The following is a 20,049-nucleotide window of genomic DNA, read 5'->3' on the forward strand; positions in this document are numbered from 1 at the left end:
CCAAGTTCACCATCTGTTCCATGAGCCAGACAGGCCTAGCAACTAAGTACCCCGGACTCTGAGATGAACCCTGGGTGGGGTGATGACACTCGGGTGTTTTATGCAATCTGTATTTGCTTTCCTTTCCTGAATTGTCTGTGTATCAAACCTCCCCTTGCCTTGGCTGCCTCTGAACAATGTCTAACTTCACTGGTTTTACAAAACAGCCTCTCGTTTCCTAAGCAGACCAGAGAAAGCAACTCATCCTGCAAAGATAGATGCTCTTGACTTTGAAAATGGGGATCCAAATGCTGTCTTTTCTACCTTTGACATAAACACCTACTAGGTTAGTTAATTAATAATAACAGCTAGCATTTATATAGCATTTTATGCTCTATGACCTTGGTCAAGTCCTTTCCCCTCTCTGGGCCTCAGTTTCCTCATTTGTAAAATAATTAGGATAGCCTAGATGATCTCAGAGCTCTGCAACCCCAACATTCTGTGATTTGAATCCCAAGACCTGGATTCAAATCCTAAGAATATGTTTATATGTCACAGGAGAGACCTCTGACATTATTTAGTCTAATCCTTGCATTTTATAGAGGACAAAACTAAGGCCTAGAGAAGGGAACTCACCCCTGGTTACACATGAAATGTTAGCACTAGGATTTGAACCCTGGTCCTATGACTGACTGCAAGCCAAGTGCTGTTTCTATACTGTAACCTCTAGTTTCCTTGCAGGGACTGATCAAAGCAGTATTATTTATAATAGCTACATGGTACTTTACTGTAACACTGTATGCCCCAAGTAGGGAGGGAGAATTATCTCATTTGAACTCTACAGTGCTTCTCTGAGGAAATTAGTCTAAATGATGTTATGCCAGTTTGACAGATGAGGAAAAATGAAGGCCAGAGAAGTGAAGTTTAATTCAGCTCAACAAACAATTATCAAGTGTCGACTGTTTGCTAAGCACTGTGCTAAGTGAAGGGAATATAGCACCTACTATGCGCCAGGTCCTGTGTTAAGCACTTCACAAATATTATCTCTTTGAGACTCATGGCAACCCTGCAAGGCAGGTGCTATTGCTTTTGTTCAGTCATTTCAGTCATGTCCAACTCTTCATGACCCCGTCTGGTGTTTTCTTGGCAAAGTTACTGGAGGGGTTTGCCATTTTCTTCTCCAGCTCATTTTGCACATAAGGAAACTGAGGCAAATAGGGTTAAGTGACTTGCCCAGGGTCACACAGCTAGTAAGTGAATGAGGCCAAATTTGAGCTCAGTTCTTCCTGGCTCCAGGCCTGGAACTCTATCCATTGTGCTACCTTGCTGCCCCAGGTGCTGTTCTTATCTCCATTTTACAGAAGAGGAAATTGAGGTCCAGAGAACAAAAGAAAGGAAGAAAGGAAACAAATTTAAGTGCTTACTACATGCCAGGCGCTGCACTATGATGCTTTACACATTATCTTATTTGAGCTTCATAAGAACCCTGAGAGGTTAGTGCTATTATCCCCATTTTATAGATGAGGAAACTGAGGCAAAAAGAGATGAAGTGATTTGCCCAGGGTCATATAGCTAATAAATATCTGAGTCTGGATTTGAACTCAGGTCTTCCTTACTCCAGGCCCAGAGCTCTATCTACTGTGCAACCAGCAGCCTCTCTATGTCCTGGGAGAGACAAGATAGGGTGACTACCCTCAAGAAATTTATAGTCTATTAGGAGAAATCCCACTTCTGACCCTTTCTAGGTCTGATCATGGGTAAAATCCTATAACTTCTTTAAATTTTTTCTTTATTTGAAAAATGGAGATTAATTCTTCCTCTACCTACTGACCACTGTGAGAAAAGTGCTTTAAGGCACTGTATAAATGTGAACTATTATTATTAATAGGACAAAAATCTACAAGTTAACTATAATATGCATATTAGGTGAGTATGTTAGACAGATGCAAGCCAATTGTTAGGTGAGAATACAAGGGGGAAGTGGTTGTCAGGACTGGGGATGGGGCAGGCTTCTTGGAGGAAGTGGCATTTGAGATGGACTTTGAAAGGATTTCTAGGACATCAACCAGCAAAGCAGGAGGGGAATAATGACTTTCCACTAAGTCACAGAGTTGGGATTTGTGCTTAAGCATCCTGATTCTAAGGGCAGTGTGTAAGCAACTACATACAGTGTAGTCGCTGAGTATTAGTAAGTTCACCAAGTAGTAGTAATAGTAACTACAACAAGCTTCCTCTCTAAGAGTAACCTGCTTAACTCACTGACCACTTTCAGGTTCCCAGGGAAGAAAGACTGAAGGTACCCTTGTCCATATTTGAACTTAAGGCTTCATGAAGTCCATGCTTTGCATATGTACTTCCTAGCCAATTAGACTATATAAGAGGAGGAACTAAATTGGAATAGTGTTTAAGACTTGAAGCAGTAGACGCCAATGATACTCTTAAAGGTTCTAGGATTTTCTCAGGGTAGATACCCCTCCAACTGAGGCAGATACCAGCCCCTCTCTATCTTTCCAGGTGTTCCGTCAACTAAAGAGGTCAAAACAATTTGCCAGCCAATGGCTCTGGTGACATGCCCTTTGTGCTGAGCTAAACTGGTCCTCAGATGACAGATACACAGCCCCTCTCTGGGCGCCTCATTAAAGCCTTTCCATCTTTTTAGAATGTGGACAAGTTTGGGAAGCCACTGGCACAGCCTTGGAAAATCCAGGGTCCTTCTCACCGCACAGTGAGGCATAGGAGGTGGACATCAGTGGAAGTTTATGCCTTTTCATTCTTTATTACTTAATTTCAATAAATGTTCAATGTCTTATTATTTATAACTTAGAATGCATGAACTTAACAGCTTGTTCTCTAGTGATTCAATTAAATTGCACAATATTTATTATGCACCTTCTATAAACCAAGGCTATACTGGAGGATGTAAGAAAGATAAATAAAACAATCCTTGTCCTTGCTGAGCTTACAGTTTAAGCTGTATCAGATGTGTACACAGATTAATATAGAAATTAAAATATAGTAAATGCACAAGAGGGGTGTGAAGTGCTATAAAATCAGAAGAAAGAATTGGGAACATGGAGGCGGGGATGAGTGAATGAATTAAATAAGGTTTACCCGAATCAATGTTTTGCTAATAAGAACTGAAGTCAAAAGCCAAGCTGGAGATCATCTCAAAGAAATGGGTGGTTCTGAGTGGGCCAGATGCCCAAGCATCAGATTTGAATATAAATGATGAGCTTTCTATGAGTGTTCATTAGATGTTGTTGCAAGCCCCTGACTATGTCCAGATTAAAAAAGGGAGCTATTCATGATTAAAAGTGCTAGGATCTCTGCTTTGAGCAGCAACTACCAAACACTTCCCTAGTTGTCTGAAAGTTAAACAATGAAAGCCTCAGGGGAGCGCCCTTCACTCTCTACTTTGTATTACACTTATCTGTGTATATGTTATACTTTACCATCATTCCACCCTGGAGGCTAGAGCTGAGGTAGTGGTGGAGTTGAGACATAACATGTATACAAATGAATGTGATACAGGGTAGGGTACAAAAGGTGTTTTGCACATAATAGGCATTTAATAAATATCTGTCATATCGAGTATTTATTAAAGGTCTACGATGTGCCCTCAGGTACAGATACAAAGACAAAAAACAAAAAGCAAGATAGCCCCTGTCCTAAAGGAGGTTACATTCTACTGAACTGAAGAGAAGTGAAGGGGAGATCCAAAGGAGAAATCCAGATAAAGTAGCATAGGAAAATTTGATGGCTTCTAGCTTGGGGCATCAGGCTTGTTGTGGTAGTTGTGCAGTTTGTTCTTCGTTCTCGAAGAGGACCATGACATCAGGGAGATGATGATATGACTTACAATTTGACTTTGGTTCAAGTGAGGGAGGGCTATGCAAAGTCACCAGCCTCACTTTCTCCTCCAAAAGGCATCAGGGAAAGCTTCATGGAAGCACCAGAGCTGAACTGTGAGGGAAGAGAAAGATTAAACAAGAGGGTATAAGGCAAGAGAAAGCATAAACTCTACATGTCCAAGAAAGAACTGATAATTCTCTCCTCATCCCCATCCAAACTCTCTGGTTTTTCTAACTTCCCTATATATTTCTATTGAGAACATCATCCTCCCAGTCACCCAGCCCTTATAGACATCCTTGACTCTTCTCTCTGACCCCTCACATCCACCCAATTGCCAAGTCTTGGTGATTCTACTTCCAGAATGAAGTGTTCTATTTACCCATCTCTCTCTACTTATATGGCCAGCACTCCATTTTTGGACCTCATTATTCCTGGTCTACTATAATAACCTAATGGACCTCCCAGCCTCTAGGCTCCCCTCTATTCAATCTATCCTCAATTCAACTATCAGATTGATATTCTTGAAGCAAAGTTCTGATAATGCCATTTTCCTCCTTGAGAAGCTCCAGTGACTCTCTCTCACCTCTTGGATAAAGTACACAATCCTCTGTTTGGCTGTTAAAGCCCTTCAAAATCTGACTCTTGCTAATCTCTCTAAAAATACACATTCTTCTTCTTCATGAATTCTGTGGTGTAGTCTAACTAGCCTGCTAGTGGTGCAGTGGATAGAGCACTGGTCTCGGAGTCAGGAAGAACTAAATTCAAATCTGGCCTCAGACACTGTGTGACCCTGGGCAAGTCACTTAACTTTTTTTATTTGCCTCAGTTTCCTCAACTGTAGAAGGGAGGTAATAATAGCACTTAGCTTATCAGGTTGCTGTGAGGACAAAATGAGATAATATTTGTAAAAACCACTTAGTACAGTGCCTGGCACATCGTAGGCACTATATAAATGTTTATTCCTTTCTTCCTCCCTGCTTGCTGTTGCTGGAACACAGAATTCTCTTAGCTCTATGCCCTTACACTGGCAGGCTCCCATTCTTGGAATGTATACTCGCCTATCTTAAGAATTCATTCATGGCAGATTCACTCATTTTTGAGATGGGAAACAGTGTGGAGGCTGTAGTAGTAGAGTGCTGGCCTTAAAATCAATTGTTGTTGTTCATTTGTTTCTGATCCGACTTTTCATGACCCCATTGGGATTCTCTTGGCAAAGATACTGTAATGGTTTGCCATTTCCTTTTTTGGCTCATTTTACAGATGAGGAAACTGAGACAAACAGAGTTAAGTGATTGTACAGGGTCACACAGATAGTAAGTGTCTGAGGCCAGATTTGAACTTATGTCTTCCTGACTCCTGGCTCAGCGCTCCATCCACTGTACCACCTAGTTGCCCTTTGCAATCAGACCTACCCTCTTATGTACAACTGTGCCTCTAAGTAACTAATATGATACTCCCTGATATGGGAGACTTTAGATGGGACTCAGGACTGGAATGTGACTCTGGAAGAATATGTCTTATTTAAAAGGAACAGAATATAAAAAAGAAATTACACTATACATTCTGAATGTAGGCAGTGTGAGGTAGTGGGAAGTATGAAATTGGAAGTCAGAAGACTTGGGTTCACATCGAAGCTCTGTTTGGTCACTTAATCTTGCTGGACCTTGGTTTCCTCATATAAATATTGAGGAGGTTGGATTGATGCACTCTCAGGATCCATCAAACTCTAATTCTATGATCCTATAAAGAAAATTATACCCAGCTCAGGAAATCCAGGAACCTAACGGGACATATATGATGGAAGGTGTTTGAGTGAGGATCAATGGAAAGAGATATAGAAGTACACCTCCATGGTGTAGGTATATTACAAATCACCTAGAAAGAAGAAATTAGAAGAGGAGATAGGCACACAGATATACAATTGGTGGAGGTAGGAAATGATATAATTATTCTAAGACGAATTTGGAATTATTTAAGAAAATAAACTAATTATTCATACTCTTTAACTCAGCATTAGATTTACAATCAACATATACCCCCAAAGAGGCCAAAAGCACAAAGAAAGGCCCCATTTATACTAATATATTCACAGTAGGACTTTAGTGGTAGTTATGGAAAAGTAGGTACCCATTGACTAAGGAATAACTGAACAAACTATTATGTGTGAATGTTGTGGCATATTATTGCCACATAACAAATATGAAGAAGTCAAAGAATTTTGGGAGAATGTGTATGAATTGCCGCAGGGTCAAGGAAATAGGACCATGAGAACAGTTACCAGTTACCAGAGTAAAAGACAATAATAGGAAGATTAGAGGTCAGATTAATGTGATGACTTAATTCTAGAGCAGTGGTGTCAAACTCAAATAGAAATAGGGCCACTAAACCATACATAAGGATCCCTGCTGACCACGTTTTGACTTAGTTTTTTTAAAGTTTATTTAATATTTTATTTTTTCCCCGATTACATATAAAAACAATTTTTAACATTCATTTTAAAAAATTTTGAGTTCCAAATTCTATCCCTCCTTATCTTCCCTCTCCCTTATTGAAAAGGCGAGCAGTTTGACATAGATTATACATGTGCAGTCATGCAAGACACATTTCCATATTAAGGACTTAGTTTTAATATGTAACACTACTGAGACAGTTAGGTGGCACAGTAGATAGAAGTTTCTGGGCTTAGAGTCAGGAAGACCTGAGTTCAAATCCAGCCTCATATACTTACCAGCTAAGTGACCCTGGGCAAGTCACATAGCCTCCTTTTACCTTAGTTTCTTCAACTATAAAATGATGATAATAACAGTACCTACTTCTCAGGGTTGTTGTAAGGATCAAATGATATAATATTTGCAAAGTGCTTGGCCCAGTGCCTGACATTTAGTAGGTACTATATAAATGCTTATTCTCTCCCCCATCTATGTTTTACTGTATTTTTATTTATTTTGTTAGATATTTCACAATTAAGTTTTAATCTGGTTCAGGAAATACTTGGGTAGGGGAGGTTCTTTCCAGTTATCCTGTGCCATGGAGAGTACAGATATGCAGGCCTGTGTTAAGTTCTACGTATATGGACATTGACAAACGGGGGCACGTCCAAAGAAGGACAAACAGGATTGTGAAAAGACTGGAGACCATGTCACATAAGAATTGGTTGAAAGGTCTGGGTATGTTTAGCCTGGAGGAGAGAAGGATTTGGTGAGAAATGGTAACTGTGTTCAGGTATTGGAATGGCCATCATCTGGAAAAAGGATCAGACTTGTCTGGCTTGGAACCAGAGGACAGAATTGGAAGAATTTGGCAGAAGTTGCAAAAAGGCAGACTTTGATTTGGTAGAAGGGAAAACTTTCTAACAATTAGAGGTATCACAAAATGGACTAGATCACCTCAAGAGGCAGTGGTTCCTCAACTGTGGAGAGGTCTTTAGGTGAAGGCTGGCTGGCCGTGGAGTGGTATTACTAAGGAGGTGCCTGCTTAGATATTGGTAGGACTAAATGTTGCCCGAGTTCTGTCCGATTCTGGGAGTCTGTGGTTTTCTCAGGGTCTTAGCTATCACCTGACAATCACTCTGGGGAGGGACAGTTCTCCTGTGGCGTGGCTGCAGGCCATAATCAGATGTTCCTCCATTCCTCTTCTCCTTACCCCAGGATCATATTACTTTTGATGAAACCAGCAAAGGATAAAGCTGCTCCAAATTGCTGAGATATGTGCCAGTGAGCGTGAGTGATGTAATAGAGAGTGATTAAATGATTTAAGTTCAGTCCCACCTCTATGACTTTGTATCTCTGTGACATAGACTTTGTCACTTAAATTTGAGCCTAAACATGTTAGAAAACCACTTTGTAATCAGTCAGGTGGGTAAGCCTGCACAATGTGCCTGCAATTTGCGGAGTCCTGTGCTTGGGGCTGGAGATTCAAAGACGAGGTTGACACAATCCTTGTCCACAAGGAGCTTATAGTCTACTAGGGGTCATTAAACACATCCGTGACATTGTACCTAACACAGGGGGTAATGTATCAGGGACAAAGGTGAGATCCAGATAAAATGCGATGGGAAGATTTTAGGATAAAGATACCACTTTCACTTGGGGATGGGATGGGGAGCAGGGGTAAATTTGTATAGTTAGCACTTGATTTCTATGGATTTTGTAGAAAGAAGAATTTTAGCAAGTAAAAGGGAGAGGGAGTGTCTTATAGGTATGGAGGTGAGCAGCAGAAAAAAAAAAATACACAGAAGTAGGAGAGGGAAAAGGCCAGGGGTCAAATAATCAAAGTCAAGAAATGAAATTAAGATGTATATATTCGGAATGAGGTGAAGTTCCTTCATAAGGAAGGTTACTGGAAAAAAATAGGCCCTTTACCTTCATCCCTGGAAGATGGGAAGCATGGAAGTTATGGTAGGTAAGGGAATGAAGGCTAGCTGGGGACGACTGTGCAAATCTGCCCCAACTCTGCCATAGTCTCTGATGAGTTCTGCTCAAACTTTGGCAAAATGGCGACTGATCTTGTTGGCTTAGTCTTATGCAACCTAGAGGCCTTGGTAATGTTAGTAGGTCAGGGGATTCATGTGTTACATAGATGTTTGTGTTTTATTTCCCTATTGGCCATAAGCTCTGTGATGGCCCTGAGGATCATGTGTGATCTAAATTTGCATTTCTCTAAATGCTGAGCTCAGTGATCTGCACATAGTAGGTGCAGCATGGACCTAGGAAATGATGCATTGGTAGTGTGGGTACTTAGGGACAGATACTCACAGTGAGACTTAAAGCCAAGTCTTCTTATTCTTTGTCATTACTTTTTCCACTAGAGTACTCCATTCTTTTCTGATTCCTTACCTAGTATTTTTCCTGGAGACATTAAATCTGGAAAGGAGAGGATTTAGGGGAGATATGATAGCTGTCTTCAAATACACCACAGAATCACAATTTAGGAATCAAAGGGGAACTCAGAGGTCATTTAGTTCACCCACCTGCCACACCTGAAAGAGAAGCCCCTGTAGAATATAGACAGCAAGAAGTCACCCTGTCTCTGCAGACAAAGCCCATTCCTCTTGGGGGCAGCTTGAAGGCTTTTCTTATCCCAAATCTGAACTTGTCCCTTGGCATTTTCACACTTTACTCTTAGTTCTGCTATCTGAACTAGGGCAGAGGGAACTAGTCTGATCCTTCTTCCATGTGACAGCCCTACAAATGCCTGAAGGCAGTTCCTTCAGGTGACCCTTGTTAGATGACATATTTTTAAGGCTCTGCCCAATGCCAGTTGCCATCTTCAGCAAATGGAGGCAGCTAAGTGGTACAGTGGCTAAGCAGTGGGGCTGGAGTCTGGGAGATATGAGTTCAAATTTAGCCTTAGACACTTCCTAGCTGTCTGCCTCTCCCTACCCCCCTGAAGTCACCCTCTGTTTTCTTCCATGTTCTTCAACTGTAAAATGGGTCTCACAGCACCTACCTGCAGGGCTATTTAAAGATCAGATGAGATAATATTGGTAAAACACATAGCAAGGTGTCTGACCCATAGTCAGTCCTATATAAATGCTTATTTCCTTCTCTTACCTTCCCCATCCCAGTTGCCATGCTCAGTAGGAGCTGTAAATTTATCAAGATTTTTAAAATGTGGACTGCAGTTTGGAAGAGGGAGTCAACTTGTTCCATTTGGACCTAGAAGGCAATAATAGGAATGATGGGGGGATGTTCGGGGGGCAGATGTTGACTTATTGTGAGGAAAAGAACTTTCTCACGATTAGAGTTGTCCAGAAAGAGGTAGTGAGCTCCCCATTCTTAGAGGTCTTCAAGCAGAGACTGGATAATCATGTGGGATATGCTGCAGGGAGGATGTATAAGTTGAGCAGGGGATGGACTAGATGACTTCTGAAGTCCCCTCCAATTATGTTTGTTAGTCTATGATACTAGCCTAGAATATACTGAATTCCAAAGTTGGCATTCATACCTCTATCCTGCTGAATTTCTGTTCCTGTCCCTCACTTAAGACCTGCTTTCTGTTATTTATTTCTGAAAAAGCCTAATTCATTCCAGAAGTTCTTCTAATGTATTTTTCATGACTCTCCACCAGAGTCAAGCAGTAACTTATTTTTCCCTCCCCATTTGCACATTCAGCCAAGAAGCAGAAGGCACTAGAAGGCAGGATTGCTATTTAGCCCCTGGCTGTGTCCCTATCATGTACAAGGTCTTCATCTTTCTCAAAGTGGTTGGTGATGCTCTACGACTAATGAACAGCAGCAGAGGCAGCCTCAGATTAAAAAAAAATAAAATCTAAGCTGCAAAAGTGCTTCTGAAGCATTTCTGCCTTTCCATATCCCTAGTACATTTCACAGAGTGGACAGAACCTGGTCATAGTCCCAGCTCTGCCATCAACTCTCAATGTGACCCTAGGCAATACTAATACACTCTCTTTTGCTGCATTTCATTTTTTCCCTTTATACAATGAGAGTTTTTAAATATTTATTTGTTTATTTATTTATTTATTTATTTAAGATTTCCTCTCACTTCGGTGTTCCTTCCTATGTTCTACATTCTTTTTTGTTGCTGTTGTTCAGTCATTTTTCAGTCGTGTCTGACTCTTCGTGACCCCATTTAGGGTTTTCTTGGCAAATATACTAGAGTGGTTTGCCATTTTCTTCTCCAGCTCATTTGACAGATGAGGAAACTGAAACAAACAGGGTCAGGGTTACTTGCCCAGGTCACACAGAGTCTTCAGGCCTGGCGCTCTATTCACTATGGCACCACTTAGCTGCTCTTCTACATTCTTAAGGCTTTTCCATGTCTAATATTCTATGCTTTATGGTCCCTTCTGACACTGTTAGCCCATGATTCTTTACATGGGGCTATACGCCCTCCTGCACAGCATTAGAAGGTCACTTTCTCTCCATGAAAAGGGACATGGAAAGTCCTATATCTTCCAGGTGACTTTAAGAAAGATTGTACTAGCATCACACCTAAAGACTGAAGGAAGGTTTTCAAATCTGTCCTCCCAGAAGGAAGCAGGAATAATATCTTTCTGCATGTAAAAGGCAAAACCAGTCTTGGTAGAAGAGATCAGTCGGTAAACCTGATGAGTTACCCCAAGGGCCATCTGCAAGAAGCTGTGGCTGTCTAGTAGACATCAGCATGCAGGATTTCTGAGACCTAAGCTTATGGGTTTTCAAAGGCTGACAAGGACTCTGATTCTAGTGAAGAAATCTCTCATTCTCCCCTTTTCTCTTCTGTTTAGGAAGCAGCTCTTTCTCCCCTGAGACTCTTCCCAGCACTCTCAGGTTGGTACAATGTGGATGCATGTTTGGGTAGGAGGGTTTTTGTTATATCTCCTTTGGAAGCTATGCTAAGGAACCCACATTTAAACTTGGCCTCTCTTTGTGAGATAATGAAATGAAAAACTCAAAATCACTAGTTGTAGCTTATACACCTGGACTTGAAATTTGACCAGTTTGATTTGGCCACCAATGGACTCCAGGAGTGGAGCAGAGGGGATTAGAATGGCAGTGGGATGGATGACATACAGAGAGGAATGGCATGGTGTGATGGGAAGCACACAGACAAGGTTGGGTGACTTCAGAGGAGCCCCCTTTCACCTTCATCCACCTTCAGGCTTCATGTTCTCACCAGCAAAAAAAAATGTGGATGATGGCAAAGTTTCTAATTTTGAGATCCCAAGATTCATTAAGTCTATGGCTATTATTTCTTTAAATTTATTTTAGTTTTAGTTCCAAATTTTCTCCCTCCTTTTTGCTTATTCTTTTTAAAAGCTTTTAAGTGCCTACTTTGTGTACTGGGTACAAGTTAGTGCTTACAAAACTATAATTCCATGACCCTATGACTATGATTCTAAGATTCTTTGACTTGAACTCCTTTCCTGATTCTAAATTTCTATTATTGTGATTCCAAGATTTCAACTCTCATTCTAAGGTTCTAGGACCCTAGAATTCTATTACTTTTAGAATTCTATGATGTTATAGTTCTGTGACTCTCTGATTCCAAGATCTTGTAATATGATGATTCCAAGATTCTATGACTATAGTTATAAGATTTTAGAGCTCTGTGATTTTAAGATTCTATGACTTTGTGATTCTATGACTGTGGCTCTAAGCCTGTGTTTCTGTAACTAAGGTTCTGTGATTTCATGGTTATGTGGCTCCAAGCCTTGATGTGGCTATAGCACTCACTCCACATTTTCCCTTTTCCATTCCCAGAATATGGAAGAGATTATGGATATTTTATGTTTACCACTTTTGATTTTGAAGATTCTTTTTTTAAAGTCTTTCATTCTGATAATGTTGGGACACTATGTATCTTCCATTTTAAGTCCCATTACTTCTATGTGTATATGTACATCTTGAGGAAAGGCTTAGTGTGGTGTTGGTGTCTACTTAGAGAGAAGAAAGCTCATGTCTCTGGTGACATGTGGTTTCAGGATTCAGCCTGCCTTGTCAGGAAGAATGCAATGGCCTATTCTGAAGTTAGGGTGATGACAGGACATCAGGAGACCTGGGCTTCAGCTGCAGCTTGGTCACTATGTCATCAATTGACTGTGGTAGCCTGAAAAACCCTCTGGTTCTTTTTGGGGGGTTAATCCTTTGTGGGAGGCTTTCTCTCCTCTATGCCCCTTGTCTTGAAGCTCTATGCCTAGAAACTTCCATGTCCCGTTCCACCCTGCTGTTTGGAGCCTCCCTGCTTGTGACATTGGAGGTGGGAAACCAACCAGACAAACCTGAGCAATATCCCAACTCTTCATATAAAACATGTGAAAGCATCATGGTGCAGTGAAAAGAGCATCAGAATGACCTGGGGTTGAATCCTGTCTCTGCTTCAAACTAGCTGTGTAACCTTGGGCAAGTCTTAAGTTCTCTGGACTCTAGTCACTTTCCTCGTCTGTAAAATCAGCTCTTCCAGTTCTAAATATGTGATTCTATGATCATATCCTGTGATATCTGGTTCTTATCTGAATCTCCAAGCTGCCCTATGTTGAGGAACAACCCAGTGCCCACATCACACTAGGAGGAGTGATGAGAGCCTAGCATAACTTGAGTACTGGGTCCACATGGATGTTCAGTCTCCCTCCTTTCCAAATGACTTAGAGTTGAAACCTTCCATAACGGTTGTCCTCCCCATTAGAACGTGAGCACCTTGAAAACAGGGATTATTTTTATTTTTCAGTGCTTGGCCCAGCACAGTACTTTGCATGCAGTAAGCGCTTACTAAATCTTCATTCATTCATTTCTCCTCTTGCCTTAGCCTCAAGAACACTTTACCCAAGGCCCCATCTTCCCCATTATCTGAGTTGCAGGTGTATGTGGTCTCTCTGGAAATCCCATTGTATCCTTGCCCCTCAGGGGAATGTGATATTGATGGCACCTTATCCCATCTTCCTTCTTCTTCTCATATCCCCTCCCCACTCACCCAGTGACTCAAGTCAGGTGCCTTCCTTTGGGTGAAATAAAATGTGCTTCGATGAAACTTTATTGCTTATAGCATCAGTGGCTCAGACTGTCTAGTCTTGTGGAAATCTAAGTCCTCTCAAAGTCAAATGTGGGTTGATGAAGTTGGATTCCTTCCTGAGGACCTTGGGTTCTTCATTTATAAACTGGATATAATGATACTTGCATTGTCTATCTTACAGGGCTGTGACTATCTTATTATTACAAGGTTTTTAAGGAAATCAAATATCTAGTCCTGCCTATTCCAGGAATGCCCTATATAATGTCCTTGATGAATGATCTTCTGCTTGGAGACTTCCAGCACTGGAAACTTACTGTGAAGCAGCCCATTTCATTTTTAATTGCTTTAATCAATGAATCAAGAAAAATTTAAGCACTTGGTGCATACAAGACCTTCTGCTCCACCACTAAGGAAGTACGTGTGTATCTGTTGCTTGTGAAGGTTAAAGAGTATAAATGCTAATTATCAGTAAATGTTTATTCTATATCAAGCCAAAATCTTCTTTGTTGTTGTTTATCCATTATTCCTAGTTCTGATCTCTGGGGCCAAGCAGAACATGGCAACCCTTCAGAGACTTGGAGAGAGTTATCATCTCTTAATCTCCTGTCTTCTGTTCTCTGAAAATCTATAAAATGAGCTAATGTCTGCAAAACCCTTTTTGTAACCATAAAAGTACTATGTGAGTATGAACTATCACCATTATGATTAATATTACATGCAGTTGAATACTAGATCCCTCAGCAGCATTTGCCAGTGTTGAAACCCTCCCCTCCTGGATGTTATCTCCTCTCTGGGTCTGCACGTTATTCCTCTGTCTGATTCCTCAGTTCCTTTGCTTAATCATCACCCATGTCATGCTCACTAATTGTCACTGTGTCCCAAGGCTCTTTTTTCTGGGCCCACCTCGCTTCTTCTCTATACTTTTCCTTGGTGACTACATCAGCTCCCATGGATTTAATGATCATTTCTGCTGATGACCCCTAGATCTATAGATTCAGCTCCAGTCTGTCTTTTGAAGTTTAGTCCCACATCAGCAAATCATTGTTGGGCATTTTGAACTGGATGTCCTGTAAGCATCTCAAATTCCACATGTCAAAAACAAAACTCATTTGTTTTCTCCCAAAATACTTAATGTTGAGCTCACTGTTCTCCTTCTAGTCCCCCAATTTTGGTGTCATCCTTAACTCCTCACTCTAATTCCCACTCCACCCCCAGTATCCAGTCAGCTGCTAAATCATCTTTTTGTTTCTCCCTCCACAATATCCCTTGCATGTGTCCCCATCTTTCCACTTAGACGGCCAACAACCTTCTTAAGGACCTAATCACCTAAACTATTACAATAGCTTTCTAATTGGTCTTCATGCTTTAAGTTACTCCCCATTCCAACCCATCCTCCACACAGCAGCCATGGGTATGACCATGTCGCCCCCTTCCTCAGTGACTTCCACTGGCTCCTAATTTGGCACCGTTCCCTCCATGGTGCCACTCTGTGGTCTAGTCAAGATGGCCTTGGTGCTGTTCCTCATCCATGACACTCCATTTGCTGTCCCTGTGCCTTTGAAGTGACTATCCCCCCAGACCTAGAATATACTCTACCCTCAGGGGCACTCTTGGAATCCCAGGTTTCCTTCAAGGCTTACGCTTTTGTATAAGTACTGTCTTAGTCCCCCTATGACTGCCAGGTCGTGCCTCTCCCCACCCAGAGTTTCCTTTTATGGCTTTATTGTGTAAATTTATCTATACGTGTATATACCTATTGACATTTATAGGTTTATATATACACATACACAAGGTATATACATATATATGGATAAACACACTAAACACAGACACATATATGCATATAAGTATATATATTCATATTTATAAGTACATATATTTACAAGTATATATACTTATAAGATACATATTTCTGTATATATGGTATGGGTATATAGATACACACATACACATTTACTTATATATCATCTCTCCCATGAGAATGTAAATGATGTAAATGTAAATGAATGTAAAGAGCAGGGACTCAGAAGTTACTGTGTGTGACTATAGCATGTTTATCCATATACATGTATACCTTGGATATGTTTGTGATATATAAAACATATTCACAAATATATAAATATTGTATATATTGTATGAATGTGTGTGTATATATGTAAATACACACACATAGGTATATCTGGCAATAGTGAAATGGAATACAGATATGTATGTATACGTATGTGTATACATATGTTTGTATGTATGTATGTGTGTACATATATACATATAAATATATGTGTGTATGTGTATCACTTGAAAGCAGGGACCATTTCACTCCTGTTAATATGCCAGTGCCTAATACAGTGCCCAGCACATAACAAGTACCTAATAAATGTTCTTAGAAGGACCAAATGATAATGAGCAAACCAAGGTTGACTAAAACTTACCCTGGGCTCACATTACTGGGGAGACAACAGAAGAAGACCTGGTTTCTGCTCTTAAAGAAGCTTAGGATGTTTTTGGACAGACAAAACTAACACACGTGAACTAATTAGAGAATGAGTCTTGAAAGGAAGTGATTAAACGGTCAGTTGTGCCACTGAGGCAGATTCTAAGGGCTGTTGGGCATTCCTGATTGAGCAGGATTGGTAAGAATTTTGTTACTTAGAGGGAGCTTTCTGGATGACTTGAGCTGGGCCACAAAGAGGAGGTAGCATTTGCTGAGTGTATACCCACGTTTGCATGGGCATCCATTTCTCCCCCATGTTTCTCCCTATGATGGTGTAGGATGATGTTTTACCCATCTTCTTTCTTCTCCCTTGCATTGTTTCTATAGTTTACCACTCCTGTCCAAAGGGTTATTCCCTACATAGTCACTGCCAACCAAAGACTCGGTCCTTTGCCATCAATACTCCTTGGCAAAGTGTATTCAGGAAAGTTTAGTTCTGGTTACTACTAACTCAGTCCATCTGGCTTCCTGACTTGGAGGTTAGGCTGTTGCAAACTCAGGGGTAGTAATAGACTAGACTGGGGGGGAAACCTGTGGCCTCAAGGCTGCAGGTTACCCCCAACTCCCTGGACTCGACAGAGCATTAGACCTGGAGTCATAAGACCTGGGTTCAAATCCTGGCATCAGCAATCAACTAGCTATGCAACCTTGGGTCACTTCCTTTCTCTCCTTGGGTCTCAGTTTTCTGTTCTGTAAAATGAAGCATTTGGTTTAATTTGTCTTTAAGGTTCGTTGCAGCCATAACACACCATGATCTTAGTCTTTTAAGCTTTCTTACATGAACATCAGAGATTGTGTGTCCTATGCACACTAAGCATGGTGAAGGGAAAGGTTTCTCCTCTTTGTGGATCCAAAAGGATCACTGGGTGTTAAGAGGTTGAGAGGGGAGAATTAGACTGAATAGAGACACTTTTTGAGTATGGCTGGGTCAGTGATATTTCGCTGAGAGAAACTTGGTGCTCATGGAAACTGATGTATCAGGAAGTCAAGGAGGCAGTGAGGTACAGAGAAACTACTATACCTCACTGGAGTCAGAGGACCTGAGTTCAAATCCCAATGCTGGTACTTAATACCTGTATGACTTTGGACAAGTCACTTAACTTTTCTGGGCCATATTTTCTTCATGTATAAAATGAGGGATTTGACTTTAGCTCTAAAACTGTGCTCCTAGGGTTCTTGCTTTGAATCCCTTGTGCCAAGCCGGAGGGCTGGACTGACCGCCCAGAAGTCCCACAGGTAATAAGATCACTGAGGGCCAGTACATCAAGCCATCTGCCACCTATTAGTTGCTAAAAACCAAATACAAGAAAAATACATGTGCATTTTAGTATTCGGTGGATTATTTCATCAAGTGATAATGGATCCCAACTCTATGGATATCATTAATCACATTATGAATGCAGGCTATGTGATGAATCAATTTAGGGCTTAGATTCAATTTAATAGAATCAGCTCTCAGATCACAACTAGCTTCTTTTTGTTAAACAATATAGGGAGACCCCCAATTGGCAAAGTAGGGAAGGGAATCTTATATTTCCTTCAAATGCAGTGTGGTTTGAAAGAGCCCTGACCCAGGAGTCAGAAGACCAGGGTTTTTATACTTGGCTTTAACTTGATATTGACTTTATTAACTTGCGATGGGACTGTGGGCATCTACTTCCCATTTCTGGGCTTCATTCAGTGTCCTTTTCTGTAGAATGAAGGGCTTGAAGTAGATGATATTTAAAACAACCTACAGCTCCAACATTTGATTCTATTTGATTCAACATTCTATTTTCCAAAACGCTTTTTAGCTCTAACATTCTATGTCTTATGTCTCACATGTCTTACACTCCCTTCCAGCTCTGACATTCTGTACAATAAACTCCTCAACCATTTCATTCTTTGTATTTTTATCCCTAGTCCCTAGCAGAGGGTCTGGCACACAGTAGGTACCTAATAATTGCTTGATTAATTATATTCATTCTAGTTTGAAAATTCTCTGAGTCTAGGATTTCCTGATATTAAAGTCTAGCTGTAGGTCTTGATGTCTGGAATTGGGTCTGCACTGGCTGAAAGAAATAAAAAGAGATAGGGTACGAATGACAGAGATTGCTCATCTCATACAAGGCTCTTGGCAGAAGGGAAGAATCTTATTGGACAGTCATCTGTATGTAAGCTGAGGAACTATGGGGTTCTTGGGGAGATTAGGAATGCAAAATCAATCAGAAGAGAAGCCGGGGGCTTCCTCTTCTGTCTTCCCAATTTGCTAATCCCATTAGAAAGCTGCTGTTTGGAAATAACAAGATGTCCTTTCTTCCAGCACATTTTTTTTTCCGCTGTGAATGTCAGTGAATTCTTAATGCATGAAAATATTTATTTGCCTTTGAGGGTGTCATAGGCCTGGACTCCTCAATAGACAGATCCAGTGTGGCATAGTCAGAGAGGCGTCAAACAGGAACCCAATGGTGGGCACAGTGCTTCCTTCAGTACTTAATGAATGCTTGTTGAATTGAATTAATAGCAAAAACTCTAGCAGCTCCTATTTCTGTACTACTTCACCATTTAAAAAACACTTCCTCCTAACAGCCCAGTGAAGCGGGTAATGCAAGCATAATTATCCATCCCTGTTTTAAGGAGGAAAACATGGGCTCAGACAAGGGGAGTGACTTGAATCAGACCTCAGTTCTAGTCTCAGCTCTACCATTAATCTGTGACTTTGGTTCTGTGACTTTGGGCAAGTTACTTTATGTGGTTGTATCTTATTCTCTCATTTGTAAAATAAGAGGCTGCCTGGCAGAGTAAGTGCTTAATAACTGCTTGTTGATGGACTGTTCCTAGGATGCCATTAAGTGTATTACTTGTTCATGGAGTAAACTCAAATCTTTGCTGTGGGGCCAACATAATTCCTGACTGGAAGTATTTGGATATACCACATTTTAGGAAGGACATTGGCATACTAGAGTGGCTAGAGGAAGTTCACTGTTATCAAGAATGTTGGACATTATATCATTCAAAGACTAATTAGCCGAAGGATCTAGGAATGTTTAGCCTGGTACAGAGTACACTCAGGAAGGAATGATAGTTGTCTGTAAGTACTAGAAGGGCTATTATGTTGAAAAGAAATTTGCTTGATTTGGCTTTGTAGTACATAACTAGAAATAATACAGGAAAGTCACAGGAGGTTGGTTTTAGCATAATATAAGGGAAAACTTCCTAACAATTAGACCTGCCTAACCATAGAATGAGTTTCTTGGAGGTACTGAGTTCTCCATCATTGCAAATCTTTAAGGAGAGGCCGCATGATAACTTTTTCCAAGGGCATTGGACATAAAGTCAGGAGATCTGGCTTCAAGTCCCAGCTCTGACAATTACTAGCTGTGAGACATGTCCCTTGGCCATCAGCTTCTTCATTTATAAAATGGGAATGATGATGATACTTGAACTACCTGCTTTATAGGGTCATTATGAAGAAATTATTTTATAAAATTTAAAATATTTTATCATTGTGAGTTTTTCTTAAGTAATCTAGAGAGGATTTATGCTTCAGGTATCTGTAACTCTAGAGCAATTGTGTCAAACTCAAAAACAGGGACTGTTAAACCATATATAATCATCCCTGCAGGTCCTATATTGACTCAGAAAACTACATATTAACATTAACTATGTTCTATTGTATTTTTTATTTATTTTGTTATATATTTACCAATTAGGTTTTAATCTGGTTGTCCCAGCACTGGGAGTGTTGCAGGGGGGTGTTTGATACCTCTGGGCTAGAGGAACTCTGAAGTTCCTTGCAGATATGAGATTCTAAGATTCTATGAGTCCAATTAAACAACATGTATTTAATGTTAAGTGCTTACTGTGTGTAAGGCACTGTGCTAGGTGCTGTGGATACAAATACAAACGTCTCTGTCTCTGTCTTTGTCCTTAAGGAATGTATAATCTAGCCTGGTGAAACAGGAAGATACAAAATACAAGATAATTTTGGGGGGAAGGAACTAGTAGCTGTGGGGAACAGGAAACAATTCCTGTAGAGGGTGGCTCCTGACATGATCTTTGAAAGAAACTAGGGATTCTAGGAGGCAGAGGTGAGGAGGAAGGGTATTCCAGGCATGGGATATTAGTACAAAGACATGGGGATGGGAGATGGAATTCCGTGTTTAAAAACAAAAAAAGAAATTTCCATGTAAGAAAGCAAGTTTGACTGAACCAAAGAGAGAGCAAATGAGAGGAATGTATGATAAGGCTAGAAAGTTAGTTTGGGGACAATTTGTAAAGGGCTTTAAAAGCTAGAGA

The 20,049-nt window shown here is 40.6% G+C and overlaps 1 protein-coding gene across 4 annotated transcripts in view; it reads left to right on the forward strand.

Moving 5' to 3' along the window:
* DOK7 (docking protein 7) overlaps positions 1 to 20,049 on the forward strand; it is a 117,741-nt gene that overhangs the window by 83,392 nt on the left and 14,300 nt on the right. For 3 of the 4 annotated variants that reach the window (XM_027836503.1, XM_027836504.1, XM_027836505.1), the window contains one exon: positions 11,059 to 11,101. The exons of the other annotated variant lie outside the window; for it this stretch is intronic. In XM_027836503.1, the coding sequence (XP_027692304.1) occupies positions 11,059 to 11,101 (43 nt within the window). The remainder of the gene's footprint in view (positions 1 to 11,058; positions 11,102 to 20,049) is intronic. 4 annotated transcript variants of the gene reach the window in all.

This window comes from Vombatus ursinus, unplaced genomic scaffold, assembly GCF_900497805.2.
Source record: "Vombatus ursinus unplaced genomic scaffold, bare-nosed wombat genome assembly UNPS02014818.1, whole genome shotgun sequence".
NCBI lineage: Eukaryota > Metazoa > Chordata > Mammalia > Diprotodontia > Vombatidae > Vombatus > Vombatus ursinus.